This window comes from Sinocyclocheilus grahami, unplaced genomic scaffold (assembly GCF_001515645.1).
Source record: "Sinocyclocheilus grahami isolate Dianchi unplaced genomic scaffold, SAMN03320097.WGS_v1.1 scaffold544.1, whole genome shotgun sequence".
Classification (NCBI taxonomy): domain Eukaryota; kingdom Metazoa; phylum Chordata; class Actinopteri; order Cypriniformes; family Cyprinidae; genus Sinocyclocheilus; species Sinocyclocheilus grahami.
In genome coordinates this window covers 39,737-53,752 of record NW_015505723.1, presented here as the reverse complement: position 1 = coordinate 53,752, position 14,016 = coordinate 39,737, and the positions used below count along the sequence as shown (strand labels likewise).

General features: G+C 38.7%; 4 protein-coding genes across 8 annotated transcripts in view; 1 reads left to right on the top strand and 3 right to left on the bottom strand.

Moving 5' to 3' along the window:
- Nucleotides 1-6,403, bottom strand: part of LOC107555755 (acyl-CoA synthetase family member 4) — a 31,416-nt gene extending 25,013 nt beyond the window's left edge. For all 4 annotated transcript variants that reach the window (XM_016238642.1, XM_016238643.1, XM_016238644.1 and 1 more), the window contains exons 1-10: nt 6,076-6,403; nt 5,833-5,953; nt 5,499-5,761; nt 5,119-5,311; nt 4,145-4,386; nt 3,732-3,838; nt 2,402-2,574; nt 1,991-2,306; nt 1,326-1,444; nt 105-969 (exon numbers count right to left, since the gene is read on the bottom strand). In XM_016238642.1, coding sequence (XP_016094128.1) covers nt 105-969; nt 1,326-1,444; nt 1,991-2,306; nt 2,402-2,574; nt 3,732-3,838; nt 4,145-4,386; nt 5,119-5,311; nt 5,499-5,761; nt 5,833-5,953; nt 6,076-6,308 — 2,632 coding nt within the window. In that variant the 5' untranslated portion in view covers nt 6,309-6,403. The remainder of the gene's footprint in view (nt 1-104; nt 970-1,325; nt 1,445-1,990; nt 2,307-2,401; nt 2,575-3,731; nt 3,839-4,144; nt 4,387-5,118; nt 5,312-5,498; nt 5,762-5,832; nt 5,954-6,075) is intronic.
- Nucleotides 6,404-6,899: 496 nt separating this feature from the next.
- On the top strand, nt 6,900-11,850 carry LOC107555746 (uncharacterized). Of its 2 annotated transcripts, none has more exons than XM_016238627.1 (10): nt 6,900-7,097; nt 7,255-7,321; nt 7,462-7,514; nt 8,589-8,619; nt 8,703-8,728; nt 8,808-8,883; nt 9,071-10,626; nt 10,777-10,810; nt 10,924-10,975; nt 11,545-11,850. In XM_016238627.1, exons 1-10 carry the CDS (start codon nt 7,014-7,016, stop codon nt 11,582-11,584), a joined length of 2,019 nt encoding a protein of 672 aa, XP_016094113.1. In that variant the 5' UTR covers nt 6,900-7,013; the 3' UTR covers nt 11,585-11,850. The 2 variants fall into 2 exon arrangements, with proteins under 2 accessions (XP_016094113.1, XP_016094112.1); XM_016238626.1 differs by having other exon boundaries at nt 8,583-8,619.
- Nucleotides 11,851-11,977: 127 nt separating this feature from the next.
- Nucleotides 11,978-12,859, bottom strand: LOC107555754 (amidophosphoribosyltransferase-like). The gene is made up of 2 exons (XM_016238639.1): nt 12,737-12,859; nt 11,978-12,602 (listed from the first exon to the last, which is right to left on the bottom strand). Exons 1-2 carry the CDS (start codon nt 12,810-12,812, stop codon nt 12,439-12,441), a joined length of 240 nt encoding a protein of 79 aa, XP_016094125.1. The 5' UTR covers nt 12,813-12,859; the 3' UTR covers nt 11,978-12,438.
- A 99-nt stretch (nt 12,860-12,958) lies between these two features.
- On the bottom strand, nt 12,959-14,009 carry LOC107555753 (amidophosphoribosyltransferase-like). The gene is made up of 4 exons (XM_016238638.1): nt 13,886-14,009; nt 13,572-13,793; nt 13,356-13,476; nt 12,959-13,203 (listed from the first exon to the last, which is right to left on the bottom strand). Exons 1-4 carry the CDS (start codon nt 14,006-14,008, stop codon nt 13,040-13,042), a joined length of 630 nt encoding a protein of 209 aa, XP_016094124.1. The 5' UTR covers nt 14,009; the 3' UTR covers nt 12,959-13,039.
- Between the last annotated feature and the right edge of the window lie 7 nt (nt 14,010-14,016).

Here is a 14,016-nt window from a genome sequence, read left to right as displayed (position 1 = left end):
TGATGAATAAATTGAATCCTGAAATCCTTTAGGTAACAACCTTATTACAACCACGTTAGTTCCTTTAATTAAATTAAGCATTCCTTTTAAAATCAAGTACAAACCAACTGCTACAAGGCTTCCACATTTGGAAATGGCAGCTGAAGACTCCAGTCGATCTCCGAGGATACGCTCCCAGATGACCTCTCCATTGGACAGGTCAAGAGCCTGCAGTCTGTGCGAGTGAGAGCCAATGAACACGGTGGTCCTGTCAGGACCCACCAGCAGCACTGGAGAGGCGTCCACACACCTGCCTGTGTCTGAGCTCCAGAGGACCCGCAGGCCCAGCAGCAGGACATTGGAACGGTCTTCCCCTGAACCTTCACCTGGGCTCTTACTGACAGGTAACGTCTCAGTAACTTCTTGAGGAAAATGGGGTTCTGTGATCTTTTTAATAGCAGGATTTTCCTGAGCTATATTATGAAGTTTGTGTGAGGGATTAGATATTAAACTGTCTTCAGAAGTACTTGTCACCGTAAGCTTACTCCCGTATGTTCCTAGTGCATCTGAGATGTTTTTCTCTTGCATTTTCCGAAAACAACCCCAATCAATAACCTCACCAGCTCGTCTCACAACTACAAATCCCATAGTCCTTCTCACTGAGGGAACTACAAAACCCACTGTGCTTTCTGTAGCATTCACTGTGCTCATTTCCTTCTGTTGTCTTTTGGGTGAAACTAAAGAGCCTGAATAATCCAGCATTCTCTTCTTTGATGGCTGGATTGCATTGCTATGCGTTTCTGTCATGACGTGGCTAACCACATCTGAGAAAGAGCCATCTAATATGACCTCCAGCAGGCCCACAGAGGTTGTCCCCATGGCAACAGTGATCTCATCACAGAGACGCAGGGCCTGAAGGGAGTCTCCTCCACTTAACATGAAGTGTGCATCTTCCTCAACCGCCACATCATTTGGCAGGCCAAGACATTCCTAATATACACAGACAAACACACAATGGCAGTTTCACTCAGCAGGCAATGGGAAAGATATTATTTAAGAAATACCTCCATGTGTCAAACAATAAGAATGGTAACACTTAAGTATAGGGACCAATTCTCACTATTTATTCATTCTTACAAAGCACATATTCTGCATTATCATATTCTACATCCCTAATCTAACCCAATACCTGAACTTCACAACTACCTTACTAAGCAGTAATTAGGAGTTTATTGAGGCAAAAGTCGTAGCTAATAGTTAATTAGTAGCAAGAATTGGACCTTAAAATAAAGTGTGACCATTAGGACTAGTACATTTTGTGCAAAAAGAGTAAATCCTATTTATACCTTCCATAGGGTCTGTAACTTCATTCTCACAGATTCAATGTCTTTCCATACAGTTTGTGTATTTATATCTTGTTTTTGAGTGTCACACATCCTCATCAATTCGTCAATGGCTATTTTACCTAAAAATACATGCAACAGGAATATAAAAATGACTGAAATCTATGACCACAATGAAAACACATTCATAGAAATGCAAAAGATTAATGAAACAAAAGGAAAATGTCTAATGATAATAATATTTTAGTACATAGTCTATTTTTATTTAGCCTTTTAGGTTTTATTGCTTAAAAAGGACACTTGCAATCATATTATACTTGTGAATGAAATGTATATAAAAACATTCATATATAAATTTGTATTTTGTACATAATGTATAAATAAAAACAAGATAAATGGCATAAAAGGTTCATTTAAATTTAAATTATTATATAAATTAATTATATTTTGATTGGTTGACATGAATTAAAATTATTAGCAGTACTTCAAAGGACAATAACTATAACAATGGCGATAAAGATATGGTTTTAAAAATCACTCTAAATTGATAAGAATAGCAGAGTTCACACCACAGCTATAACAGCAATCCCTAATATAATTATCGTTAGTTATCTTTACGGTTTCTGTTCTAAGTATTGACAGGCCTTCAGAGGATGGTGCTCACTTGCCATGAGAGGTGAGTGGAAGAGCGGGAATGAAGAATATCATGTCTGGGATGCTGTGATTGGCCAAAAGCTGTGATAACCTCTGGCGAATCTCTCCTTTAATAACTTTGAGTGAGGGGGAGGGGGAGTTTCTTGAGACGTCGACAGTGGTGAGGTCTTCAGAGGACTGTGTAGGATGTTGGAAAGGTTTTTGATGAGGAAATTCAGAGGATGAAAGGGTTCCTGGTTGACTCGATGTGAGCACTATAAATGCCAGTAGCCTGTCACCCTCACTCAGGCTCACTGCACACGCCTCCACCTGAGGCAAATTCTCAATGATCTGAGCACATAAGATCATATATGCACCTATAAATACTCTTATATTTTAATATAAACACACTGCCAAAGTTGTTGCATAACACATTTATCACCTACCTGCTGCAAGGCATCTAGGTGTACCCTCTGACCAAAGCGTTTGATGAGCCGATCCTTCCTGCCCAGGAAATACAAATGGGAATCACGCACCTGCACCCAGTCACCTGTAGCACGCATTGTTCCCTCGACTACAGTTTCTTCATCATCAAGCAGACACACCCTCTCTTGACCACCTAAATAAAAGGACAAAAATTCACTGTACAAAGTCTACAAACACAAAAACTAGCAAAACAACAACCGAATGTCTAAGTAAGTACACTAACATTCACAAGTTTGGGGTCAGTAGGATTTTTTCAAATAAATTATTACTTTTATAGAGCAAGGATGCAATACAGACGTTTATAATGCTACAAACAAAATACATTTAAATAAAATCATGTTCTTTTGAACTTTCTACTCATCATAGAATTCAGAAACAAATTTATCACAAAAATATGAAGCAGCACAGCTGTTTTCAACATTGATGATAATAAGAAATGTTTCTTAAGCAGCAAATCAGCATATTAGAATGATTTCTGAAGGTTCATGTGACACTGAAGACTGGAGTAATGGCTTCTGAAAATTCAGCTTTACCATCATGGGAATAAATTATATTTTAAAATTGAAAACAGTTATTAAAAGCTGTAAAATTAGGGGTGTAACGGTACACGTAATCGTACCGAACCGTTTCGAATACAGTTTTTTTTTCTTCTCAGGAAATTCAAATGATAAATGGCGTTTTGACTGTCTTTTATGTGGCATGACAGATCGCTGTACAAACGCCTTAGAGAGCCGCTTCTGGGACGGTTCAGAAACGTGCTGGTATAATCCCAACACAAGGGTGATCAGCTCCGGTTCCCGTGTCTGAGCCGTGCCGCCCCGCTGATTTGTGCAGAGCGCGATCATTCCTTCCTCTGTACTACTAGTTTTAACGCGAATAAACATGACTGAACATCTCATGCCTCATGTAATTGTTCAATCAGTGTTTCAACCGCGGAAAGCTCTATTTAAAAATAAATAGCAATTAAATTTAAGTTTGGGTTAAGTTAGGCCTAACTGTAACCTTATAATGTAAAAGGGCTCCCTATAGTTTTAAGCATAAGCTGAGGTAGATTTTTATCACTAAGAAAATGTAAACTATAACTGAATGTATTTAAAGAAAGAGCAACTTCTTCAGTAAACCATTAAAAAAAAAATAATAATAATAAAAAAAAAGTTTAGTTTTCCCCCCTGCTGTACCGAACCGTGACGTTAAAACCGAGGTACGTACCGAACTGTCATATTTGTGTATCGTTACACCCCTATGTAAAATACATTTCATCATTTTACTGTTTTGACAATTGTACCATACCAATGAACAGCTGTCCTTCTCCTTCAGTGACGAGACGTCCTGTCTCATCTCTCACCTCCATTACGGTATCCAACATTGGCTCTCCAAGGGGCACAAATTGATCAGTTCTTTAAAATAATACATATGATACATAAACAAACAATGCATTACAAGAAATGGATAAATAATACTACTAATTTAGCATGATTTTTTTATGTCAATTCAAAATAAAGCAGTGGACTTTGAGAAAACATTCTCTATAGACTGTTAATATGACTGTTTTTGTGGCTGATGCGTCTTTACTAGAGTGTTATTTTAGTATTATTTACATACTATTCGAGTTTTTAATAAATATTTTGAATGAGCTTTTATATTTTCAGTTTTATTATTTTATGATGTGCTTGTCATTTGATTCGTTTCCGCATGTCACTCACATGTCCTCCAAGCACAGGTGTTTGTCTGGGACTTTGTAACAGCTTGCCCAGCAAGAAACTTCTGTGGTACCGTAAAGATTACAGATGTGTGTGCCATTGCCTTCCTGTCTCCAGCTCTTGAGAAGACTTGGAGATGGACATGGCTCTCCTCCAAAAGCCAATAACCTCAAGGGTGAATAAGCACTAAGCACCTCCTCCTGAAGGATACGCCTTCCAAAGCGCCTCACAAGAGTGGGAGTGGCCTGGAAAATAATTAAAAGTCAATTATAATATTTTAGTATAGAACAGTACTATATGTTGTGTAAGTCATCTCGCACTTTACTGACACCTAGTGGTGTGGAGGAAGCATGGCATAAATGGTTTCAGCTATAAATGCTGAAAAATCATGGTCAGCCATGATTAACCACACTGCCCACTGTCCAATGATGACACATGGACTATTTTAACAATGTCCTTACTACGTTTCTGGGCCTTGAATGTGGTAGTTCCCTTGCTGTCTAATGCATGGTCAGAAAGCTCTCGGATTTCATCAAAAATATCTTAATTTGTGCTCCTAAGATTAACGAAGGTCTTACGAGTTTAAAACATCATAAGGGTAATTAATGACAGAATTTTCATTATTGGGTGAACTATCCCTTTAAGAACTGGAGTGTGAAATGAAATTCTGAGCGATGCAAAACATGTTACAGTAAAATATTGAAAACAAATTGTTGCTGCATGTAGATAAATGAACAAATGCCAAAGAACACACTCATTATCTCTGTAATCTGCATAATGCAGAAATTTCAGCTCACTACACCCACTACCAATGTTGATTACAGCACCATCATCATCTCCTCACAGCGTGTACACATTCATGACAAAGATAAATAGACAGATGAAGTGATTTGATTTTTAAAATCTCTAATTATAGGCTGTCACAAAAAGGAGTCTGTCCCACGACTGATGGTTTGGTGAGGAATAAAGTTACTTGCCTGTAAGACTGTTGTTTTGTTTCGTTTAAACAGCACATTTGCAAGTCTGCGTGGCATCTTTTTAACAGCTGAGGGGACAATTAGGAGACACGCTCCCGAGGACAGGGCCAAAAACACCTCCACCACAGAGGGGTCAAAAGTTAATGGAGAGGACAGTAATACAACATCTTCTGCAGTCATCTTAAAGACAGATCTGTTGATAAAATAAAAAAATGTTTTATTTATTTTTATGAATTCTATCCTCCAATTTCAACACAATATTTTTGCTATAGCTGTCAGGTAAATAAGTGAACACATTAAGACCACATTGTCATACATTCAGGTAAAAATAAACTACATAATAAATACACATTTGAACTAAAAGTTTAATGTGTTCTTACCTTAAATGTGTAATATTAGGCACAATACACCTGTGTGGGACCTTCACTATTTTTGGAAGCCCTGTTGTTCCGGATGTGTGCAAAACATAAGCCAAAGGCTCTCTCTGTTGGATGTCTTTGGTCATAGCAGAGCTGGAACGCTGATCGGACATTTGAACGTTTGCGTCCTGTTCACTTTGTATTTTTATCAAAGTGAGCCTATGTGAAGACAATGTTGCACATATTTCCAGGGATAGCAGGTTGGAAAATGCACTCTGGAATTGCTGTTGGTTATGAAACAACAATATTAGTAATAATATATAATGACTAGTATAATATAATATAATATACCTACATTAAGCAGTTCGTTTTGTAATAAACAGTAGTTCAGCCTGCACTTGTTTATCATTCTCAGGTTGCACAAAGGTGGTGATGCAGGATCAAGAGGTACATATGCAGCAGGAAACTGCAGAATACTGTTCAGAGAAGAAAACATTTGAATGATATGCACTAAACTATAAGACATTTGTTTAGTGTAATAATTAGATGCTAGAATAACCCGGTAGTCATGCAACACACACTGCATAACTAATCGTACCCAACAATCCAGGCAGGAAGGAGGACATCTGCACGACAGAATAACCCTATGGTACCATCATGTTTCTGGACAGAGATGCGCAGGTGTCCAGTTAATTCATTTGCGAGGGAAATAACTTCATCATATGTCAAACAGACACGCGCTGCAATGCTGCTGTCGAACGCGACAGCTGTTTTATTACCATGAGCACGCGCTGCATCGTGCACCAATTCATGAAGCAATTTTGCTGTCATATCTGAGCGAAAATTATACTAAATCATAATCTGAGAAATTGCAACGTAAATTTTCCATATATTCCCGTCCGTTTAGGAGCGCCTGTTTTGCAAACTAGCCATAACCAATTCATGAACGAATTTGAGTCAAATGCTTTTTGAACCGGTTCACAAAGGTTTGAACGACTCGTTCACGAAGCAGACTGAATCGGGTCATTTGTTCTGTCCGAGCGGTTGTCATTAATGTAAACATCGATTGTTTTTCAGACAACAGATGTACATTTTTGTATTGTTTGATGTAAAAGCAAAGTACATTTAAGTTCCAAATTACTTTATGTGCTGAATCATGGCTGCAACAAATATCTAGGGCACATGGTATTACAATATACGACTTTTCTTAATAAAACGTACTCGCAAAACAGAAATAAACAGTCATTTGTGCATATAAAATAGCAGAGAACCACATGGACAAAGAATCTCTTTTGTGACTGCTTTTTGAACGAAGTGTTCAAAAGAACCGATTCGTGGAAATGACTCGTACAGCCCATTTGACAAATTCGCGCTTTAAGATGACGTTTCGGTGGTGCTTGAAAGAACGTCCAATCACAGCTCGATTTTTTTACTCGCGGAAAATTTTGAAAGTCCAGGCGAGCCGCTGGCTAAGTGCAAAATCTCAATTTATGTTGGTCAAATAAATTGGTTTGCAATCGATTTTGTTAATGCAACATGTCTGCAAAACCTTTATATGCAGATCAATTCAAGAGAAATTACGATGTGTTCAGAAACACGATGGAAGCTATTTTTCAGAAGGTACGCAACGTTAGAGTTACAACAAACGTGCGAACGTTTAAGATGAAGTCCATGTATTGGTGCATGTCTTACCGAATGTTATGTTTCTAAAAAAAACTAGCGAATCCATGTTGTAACGTGTAGCTTTAACAGAGCATGTTTATTGCGTCCTTTATAGTATTCTAGTCTGAATGATCCTGGGATAGACGTCTGTCTGAAAACAATGACCTGCAGGACTGGTAGAGGTAAGCCAAAATATAGAAATTAAAAACTGACATCTAAGCATTTCTACTCGCTGCTGTGGGTTAGGTAAAAAAAAAATGTTGTGTTGTTTTCACCTGTACAGTCAGATTTGTTTCTGAGTTTGTGTATTATGTGACTACAGGTCCTGTGCCCATTGACAGTGCAGAGGGAGAACGTGAGTTGGAAACATTAAAGGTGAGAGACATTGTTGTAAATATAACCTAGAAAACGCATATCTAGAGGAATGTTTTCTGAAATATTTAGATTTTGTTTATTTAAAGGGGTCATGATGTTGCTAAAAAGAACATTATTTTGTGTATTTGGTGTAATGAAACGTGTTTATGCGGTTTAAAGTAAAAAAAACACATTATTTTCCACATACTGTACATTATTGTTTCTCCTCTATGCCCCGCCTTTCTGAAACGCGTCGATTTTTACAAAGCTCATCATTGTGAATAGCGAGGTGTGCTCTGATTGGCCAGCTATCCAGTGCGTTGTGATTGGCTGAATACCTCAGGTGTGTGAAATGTTACGCCCCCGCACATACTGTGGTACGCCCATACGCCCCAACCACATGTGACGACCCCGGGCTGGACTCCGCTTGGTCCACGGTTAAAGCCGATCCGGGATCCACAGCGCGAAGTTGATGTATTTCCTCAGCGACCAGCACAGATCAGCTCCAGGCATGACGAAGCAGATATCGTCCTCTTTTGGAAGGCCAAACAAAGTAGTTTCGCTTTCACAACGAAACACACAGCGCCTTCACGTCTTGGCAGCGGCGGCAACAACAATACTACAGCGAGAATAAAAGTTACGCCTTCTTTCTTTGCGTGAACATTTGGGCAGCGTTATGCAAATCTTCCCACATAGTGAGGTAGACATGTGGGGGCGCGTTGGAACGAGCCGTTTTAGGTAGGCGTGGCTGACTCTTAATTTTCATAAAGAATATCTCTTTAAATTTGAGACTTTAGTCTTTGCAACTTTACAGATCTTCTTTATGCACCAAGAGCTTGTAACACTCCAAAGAGAAAGGAAAAATTTTAATCACATCATATGACCCCTTTAATAATCATGGACATAATAAATTCCTGTTGTAAATAAGATGTTGGTGTTCTTCAGTAGTATGTAATAATGAAAGTACGAGTAATACACAAGTTTACATTAGCTTTGACCTAAAATGTGAGCGTTTTTTTGTTAACCCATATGTGTGTAAGTTTGCACAATGGTTGTATTGGGATATTACATTTATTTTCTTATATGCAGAGTCAGACTCGAGTTAAATCAGACTATTCAGTGAGGGGTAAGGAACATAATTTTGTTGTTTTGAGTATAATACCATGTCCACATTTCTCATGCTTAATCTTTTTGTCTTGTATTTTATAGAGTTTGAGGACCAGGAGAATGATCAGGTAGTAAAAAGAAAATAATAGATTGTAAAAAAAAGAACAAAAATATATATTTTTTAACTTATTTTGTTTTTCCCACCAGTTTCAGATGGATGTGTCAGGGGTCACTGAGGATGATCTTAATAGCTCAGGTCAAAAGGAAAACAAGGAAAATCTGTGTAAGCAATATTTATATAAATTTAAACAAAGTAACCCTGCACTTCAGCACAAAATAAACATTTCAATTAGTATTTCTGTGTTGTTTACAGTAAAATATTTATGAACTACACACTGTATGCTCTTATGTTCATTTATGAGCTGACATTCATTTTGGAGCCAAGTCATGTCTCAATGATAATCTTCTAGGGCACGGAGGTGAATCATTCCCACTCTCTATGATTCTGAATAACACATCTCCTGAATCTCTGTGGGGTGAGCTATCTCCACCTGAAGAAGAGGATGAAGAACTGGAGAAAACACTGAGCAGCCATGGCAGTACCCTCCTGGATGTCTATCCCAGCATGCTCAACCAGATCGGCGAAGCGTACCGGCGACAGCACATGACTGATTCGGCAAGGGCCGTGGTGCAGAAGTACCGCCGCAAACATTGGCAAACCGGCCCGACGCATCGCAACACATCCTTTAAGAACAGACACAACTGCACTCTCAACAAAACTACAGAGATCTCATTTTCCAGTCAAAGTCCAGTTCGAAAAAACATTAGCAACTCTTTCAAGAGCAGCGACAAACTTCAACATTTGCTGAAGAACAAACCAAGGTCTTCGCCACTCAAAAATTCACCCTGCGAGGCCAGTGCCTGTTTTTACTCACCCAGGAGGAACAGCACAGACGTGAGCAGTGTGAAGGATGAGTGTCCATGGACTGATTTGCATTTAACCAGTAAACCTGCTCGTGTGATTGACTTGTCCACGCCTCCACATTCAGGTTCCCCCTCATTTAGTGACCAATCTCCAGATCTGGACCAAACCTATGATGTTGGACCAACATTCCATGCTGTTCCAGCCTCATCGGTCCTTAGTTCTCCACAACAAAGCAGAGCTGATCTGTCTCTAATTGACCAGAGAGGAATATCAGTCACCTCCCGACCTTCCTCATTGGACAAAGAATGTTTCAGGGACCGCATACATTCTCCTGTCCCCTCCCCACAGCACGGTCTCATTGGTGTTTTGTCTCCTAGTGGGAAAAGTAGCTTCAGACCTAGTGTGCTGAACATAGAAAGGCAATTAAATGCAACAGCAAGTCCAAAGCAAAGGTCTCCTGTCCACCATCTATCCCATTCTGAGGTCCTCAGATCTCCTTATGGTGTCAAACAGGTGCCGTTGTCATCACCCTGGCGGTCTGTTTATGTCCACCCTGACCAAAGCTTATCCAAGGTGGAGAAACCGTTGCGTTTTACTCCATCCAACCGTCAACGCTCTCTTTCTGGCCCGCAGTCCACTTACTCATTCAGCGAACCGCAGATTGATGCCGAGTTCAGAAAGCTGTATCACCACTTCATCTGTCGTGGCACATCATCACCGTGTCCTTCCTCCCAGTGTCACCTGTGTGAGAGACACATGAAGGAGACAACCCGAAGCCCCAGCTTTTCCTCCTCCAGCATGTCTGCTCTCGCTCTGACACCCCTGAGGGCCAAGCTCAAGAAACGCCGCCGTCTACCTGAAGTGGAAGAGTCAATCCGATTCAAACGCTTCCGAGAGAGTCATTCTCCACTTAAACATCTACAGTTGAGAGACCAATATATGGGCCCTGGCATATCAGAACCTACTGAAGACAAACACACCTGGGATAGAGCCGTCCTGCTGCAGTGCCCTAGTCCACGGTTCCTCAGGGGCACCGGAAACCTCAGGAGAATCAGGGAGGCTAAATTAAGCATGCAAATGAACCCACGTGCTTTGTCTTGGGTAAGAGCATTATTGATTTAAAATTTCCATGTTTTTGATCTAATATTTATTTTGTTTTAAAGGTATTTCAGTTAACAAAAAGGATTTTTAATAGTTTAACAAAAACTTTATTTATGCAGTAAAACAATGGTTTCTCCACTTGCTTTGCAGAGAGATGCCCCAAGCGGAGTCCATCTAGCGGAGGGTTTGTAGTCACATTTTAATTTCTTAAAAATACTTGCTCTGCATCATCATGGCCTCTGTGTCTTGCTTACAGATATTACAAAATGTTAAGTTACCAATATTTTATTTCAACAGCTGTGTCACCCATGAGACTGTTTAATCAAGGTACCTCTCCACTCTCTCCAAGGTAATTTGAGCACAAAATGCTATCAGTTAATTTCTTACGGTATATGACTTTTTCTGGATGTACCAATATAACAAATCTGTCTAATTAAGTTGAGATTAAAATGTTATTTACACCTATTTTGCGTAACTAAAACAAAATTTAACCAAAATGTATAACTTTAAAAGCTATAAATAGTGATTACAACATATGTACAATAAAAAAAAGACATCTAACAGTGTTATCAAATTATTGTTTTAAAGGAACTTTGAGTAAAAATGGGCAAAATAAGCATACACATGTAAATATAAAAAAATAGACAAAATCTCCAATACTAGGCTGCGATTCCCAAAATCATTGTAAGCTCAAGTACATCATAGACCCATTGAAACCAATGGAGCTACGATCAATTTAGGCTTATGATGCTTTTGGGAAACACAGCCCTGGCCAATAACCAACATAGTAATATGTTGTGCATTCCTAAATTTTCTTCGTTTTTCCTGAAATATGGAGGTTTTTGTGCTTTGTTATTTGAGAATGATCAGATATTCTCCGAGTCTATAACACCGTGATTAAGAATCTGTTTTCTTCAGTCTCTCCAGGAGGCGACTGCAGTACAGTTTTCTGCAATGATGAGCTTTCCTGTACGCATCCCACAGCCTGCCTGTTAACCCTTGTGGGATAAACAATATATGTTGTGACTATATAAAAGTTTACCCAAGTGAAAAAACATGGGATGACATCAATGTGTAGACACATATCTTAAAAATCAGTAGTCCTGTTTTCTTTTTTGAAATATATATATATACACCTGTAAGTGCAGCTGTTTGTTATATTGTTTTTGTGTAAATATATTTCCATCACTTTCTCGTGTTTTAATATGATCAATTTTAATAGAACCCAGTGTTATTTTTAAACAAGTGTCTTAAGTACACGTGCATTGATGAATGATATGTTTGTCTGTAAATAATTCAAATGTTTTGTTTCAACAAATTTTTTAATAAACGTGCATTTCACATACAGAGTTTCATTTTGTGTGCTCTTGAGGACTAACAGAAAAGCAAGACAATCTGTTTCTTTAAGAACAGCTGCTAATGCGCACATTAAGTAAACAAAAAGTTGAGAAGCTTACATGGGTACTGAAACAGATCTAATAAAATAGTTTTGATATTTACAAGATAGTGTTTTTACTAGACAAGAATCTTAACCAAACTAGTGGTTTGAAATCTGACAGCAACAGGAATGCTTTTAATGCAGCTCTTAAAAGGAATGTTTGAAAATTGAAAAATGCATGGAATGTTTTATTTTGTGTTTAATTCTAACAGTATATAGCCTGCCTTACGACATTTACAACTGCAACAAATGTTAAAGCAGCAGCACAGTTTTAATTCCAGTTTTAGTCATTTTAACAAATGATTTCAAAAGAAACAAACAAAAAAAAAAACTATTCTATACAGAAATGAATATACATTTATGTGGGCCGAAATTCACCACTCCAGCTCCACTGGGTATTTTCCTGTGAGACAGGCTGTGCAATGACCAAATCTAGTAGTCTTAGTGCTGATCCTCTCATCTTTCCCATGTGACTCTATCCCACCTTGAACAGCAGATACCAGACCTTCAACTGACAGATAACGGACACTTGTAGCACCTGTTCAAAGCAAAGAAAATATAATTATCAATACATTTTTCTGTTTTCAGATGGGAAGTATTTTTATACTTTTCATAATTTGTGTATTCATTACAAAACCTTAGCGATTAAGCAAATCTCTGCTCCTGACTTACCAATGTAACCCGCTATATCCTCAAACTCTGGTTTATTAGCAATTAGCTCCTCTTTGGTAGGAATGTTAATGCCCATGTAGCATGGGAACCGGATTGGAGGTGATGCAACTCGAATGTGGACCTGTGATGTGTCATGTGACATCACAAAGACACTGCTGCTTAAAACAGATCAAAGCAGTAAACATACAGTACTGATTCAAATATATATAGTTTTAGTCATTTTAACAAATGATTTCAAAAGAAACAAACAAAAAAAAAAACTATTCTATACAGAAATGAATATACATTTATGTGGGCCGAAATTCACCACTCCAGCTCCACTGGGTATTTTCCTGTGAGGCAGGCTGTACAATGACCAAATCTACTAGACTTAGTGCTGATCCTCTCATCTTTCCCATGTGACTCTATCCCACCTTGAACAGCAGATACCAGGCCTTCAACTGACAGATAACGGACACTTGTAGCACCTGTTCAAAGCGAAGGAAAAACAAACAATGAAACCACATAATTATAAATGACATTTTTCTGTTTTCAGATGGGAAGTATTTTTATACTTTTCATAATTTGTGTATTCATTACAAAACCTTAGCGATTAAGCAAATCTCTGCTCCTGACTTACCAATGTAACCCGCTATATCCTCAAACTCTGGTTTATTAGCAATTAGCTCCTCTTTGGTAGGAATGTTAATGCCCATGTAGCATGGGAACCGGATTGGAGGTGATGCAACTCGAATGTGGACCTGTGATGTGTCATGTGACATCACAAAGACACTGCTGGTTAAAACAGATCAAAGCAGTAAACATACAGTACTGATTCAAATATATATTTTTTTACCTCTGTTGCACCTGCTTCCTTCAGCAGTTTAATAATAGGGGAGATGGTGTTGCCCCGCACAATGGAATCATCGATAAGCACCACTCGTTTGCCAGCAAAGTTATCAGTCAACGCCCCAAACTTCTTGGCAACTCCAAGCTGACGTAGGCGAGTGTTTGGTTGAATGAACGTTCTGCCCACGTAGCGGTTCTTACACAGCACCTCTACATATGGAAGGCCAGACTGAAAAAGAGACGGAATGTAGAATTTTGTAAGGGCACAACATGAACCAATAAGGCATTAAGACTGATGTGTACAGCATCATTATTACTCACTTGTTGTGCGTATCCTAATGCTGCAGGTGTGGCTGATTCTGGAACAGTGCTCACTACATCAGCATCAGTGGGAGCCTCAATGGCCAATTGCCGTCCACAGCGCTGCCTCACTGTATATACCATCTGACCTG

Bases quoted from the DNA above. Each gene is read 5' to 3' on its own strand.
- LOC107555746 (XM_016238626.1), top strand. From the start codon at position 7,014: ATGTCTGCAAAACCTTTATATGCAGATCAATTCAAGAGAAATTACGAT. The intron at 10,627-10,776 runs GTAAGAGCATTA...CTTGCTTTGCAG, and splicing joins ACCCACGTGCTTTGTCTTGG to AGAGATGCCCCAAGCGGAGT. The intron at 10,811-10,923 runs GTTTGTAGTCAC...TTATTTCAACAG, and splicing joins CGGAGTCCATCTAGCGGAGG to CTGTGTCACCCATGAGACTG.
- LOC107555754 (XM_016238639.1), bottom strand. From the start codon at position 12,812: ATGGGCATTAACATTCCTACCAAAGAGGAGCTAATTGCTAATAAACCA. The intron at 12,603-12,736 runs GTAAGTCAGGAG...TGCTTTGAACAG, and splicing joins GGATATAGCGGGTTACATTG to GTGCTACAAGTGTCCGTTAT.
- LOC107555753 (XM_016238638.1), bottom strand. From the start codon at position 14,008: ATGGTATATACAGTGAGGCAGCGCTGTGGACGGCAATTGGCCATTGAG. The intron at 13,794-13,885 runs GTGAGTAATAAT...TCTCTTTTTCAG, and splicing joins CATTAGGATACGCACAACAA to TCTGGCCTTCCATATGTAGA. The intron at 13,204-13,355 runs GTAAGTCAGGAG...CGCTTTGAACAG, and splicing joins GGATATAGCGGGTTACATTG to GTGCTACAAGTGTCCGTTAT.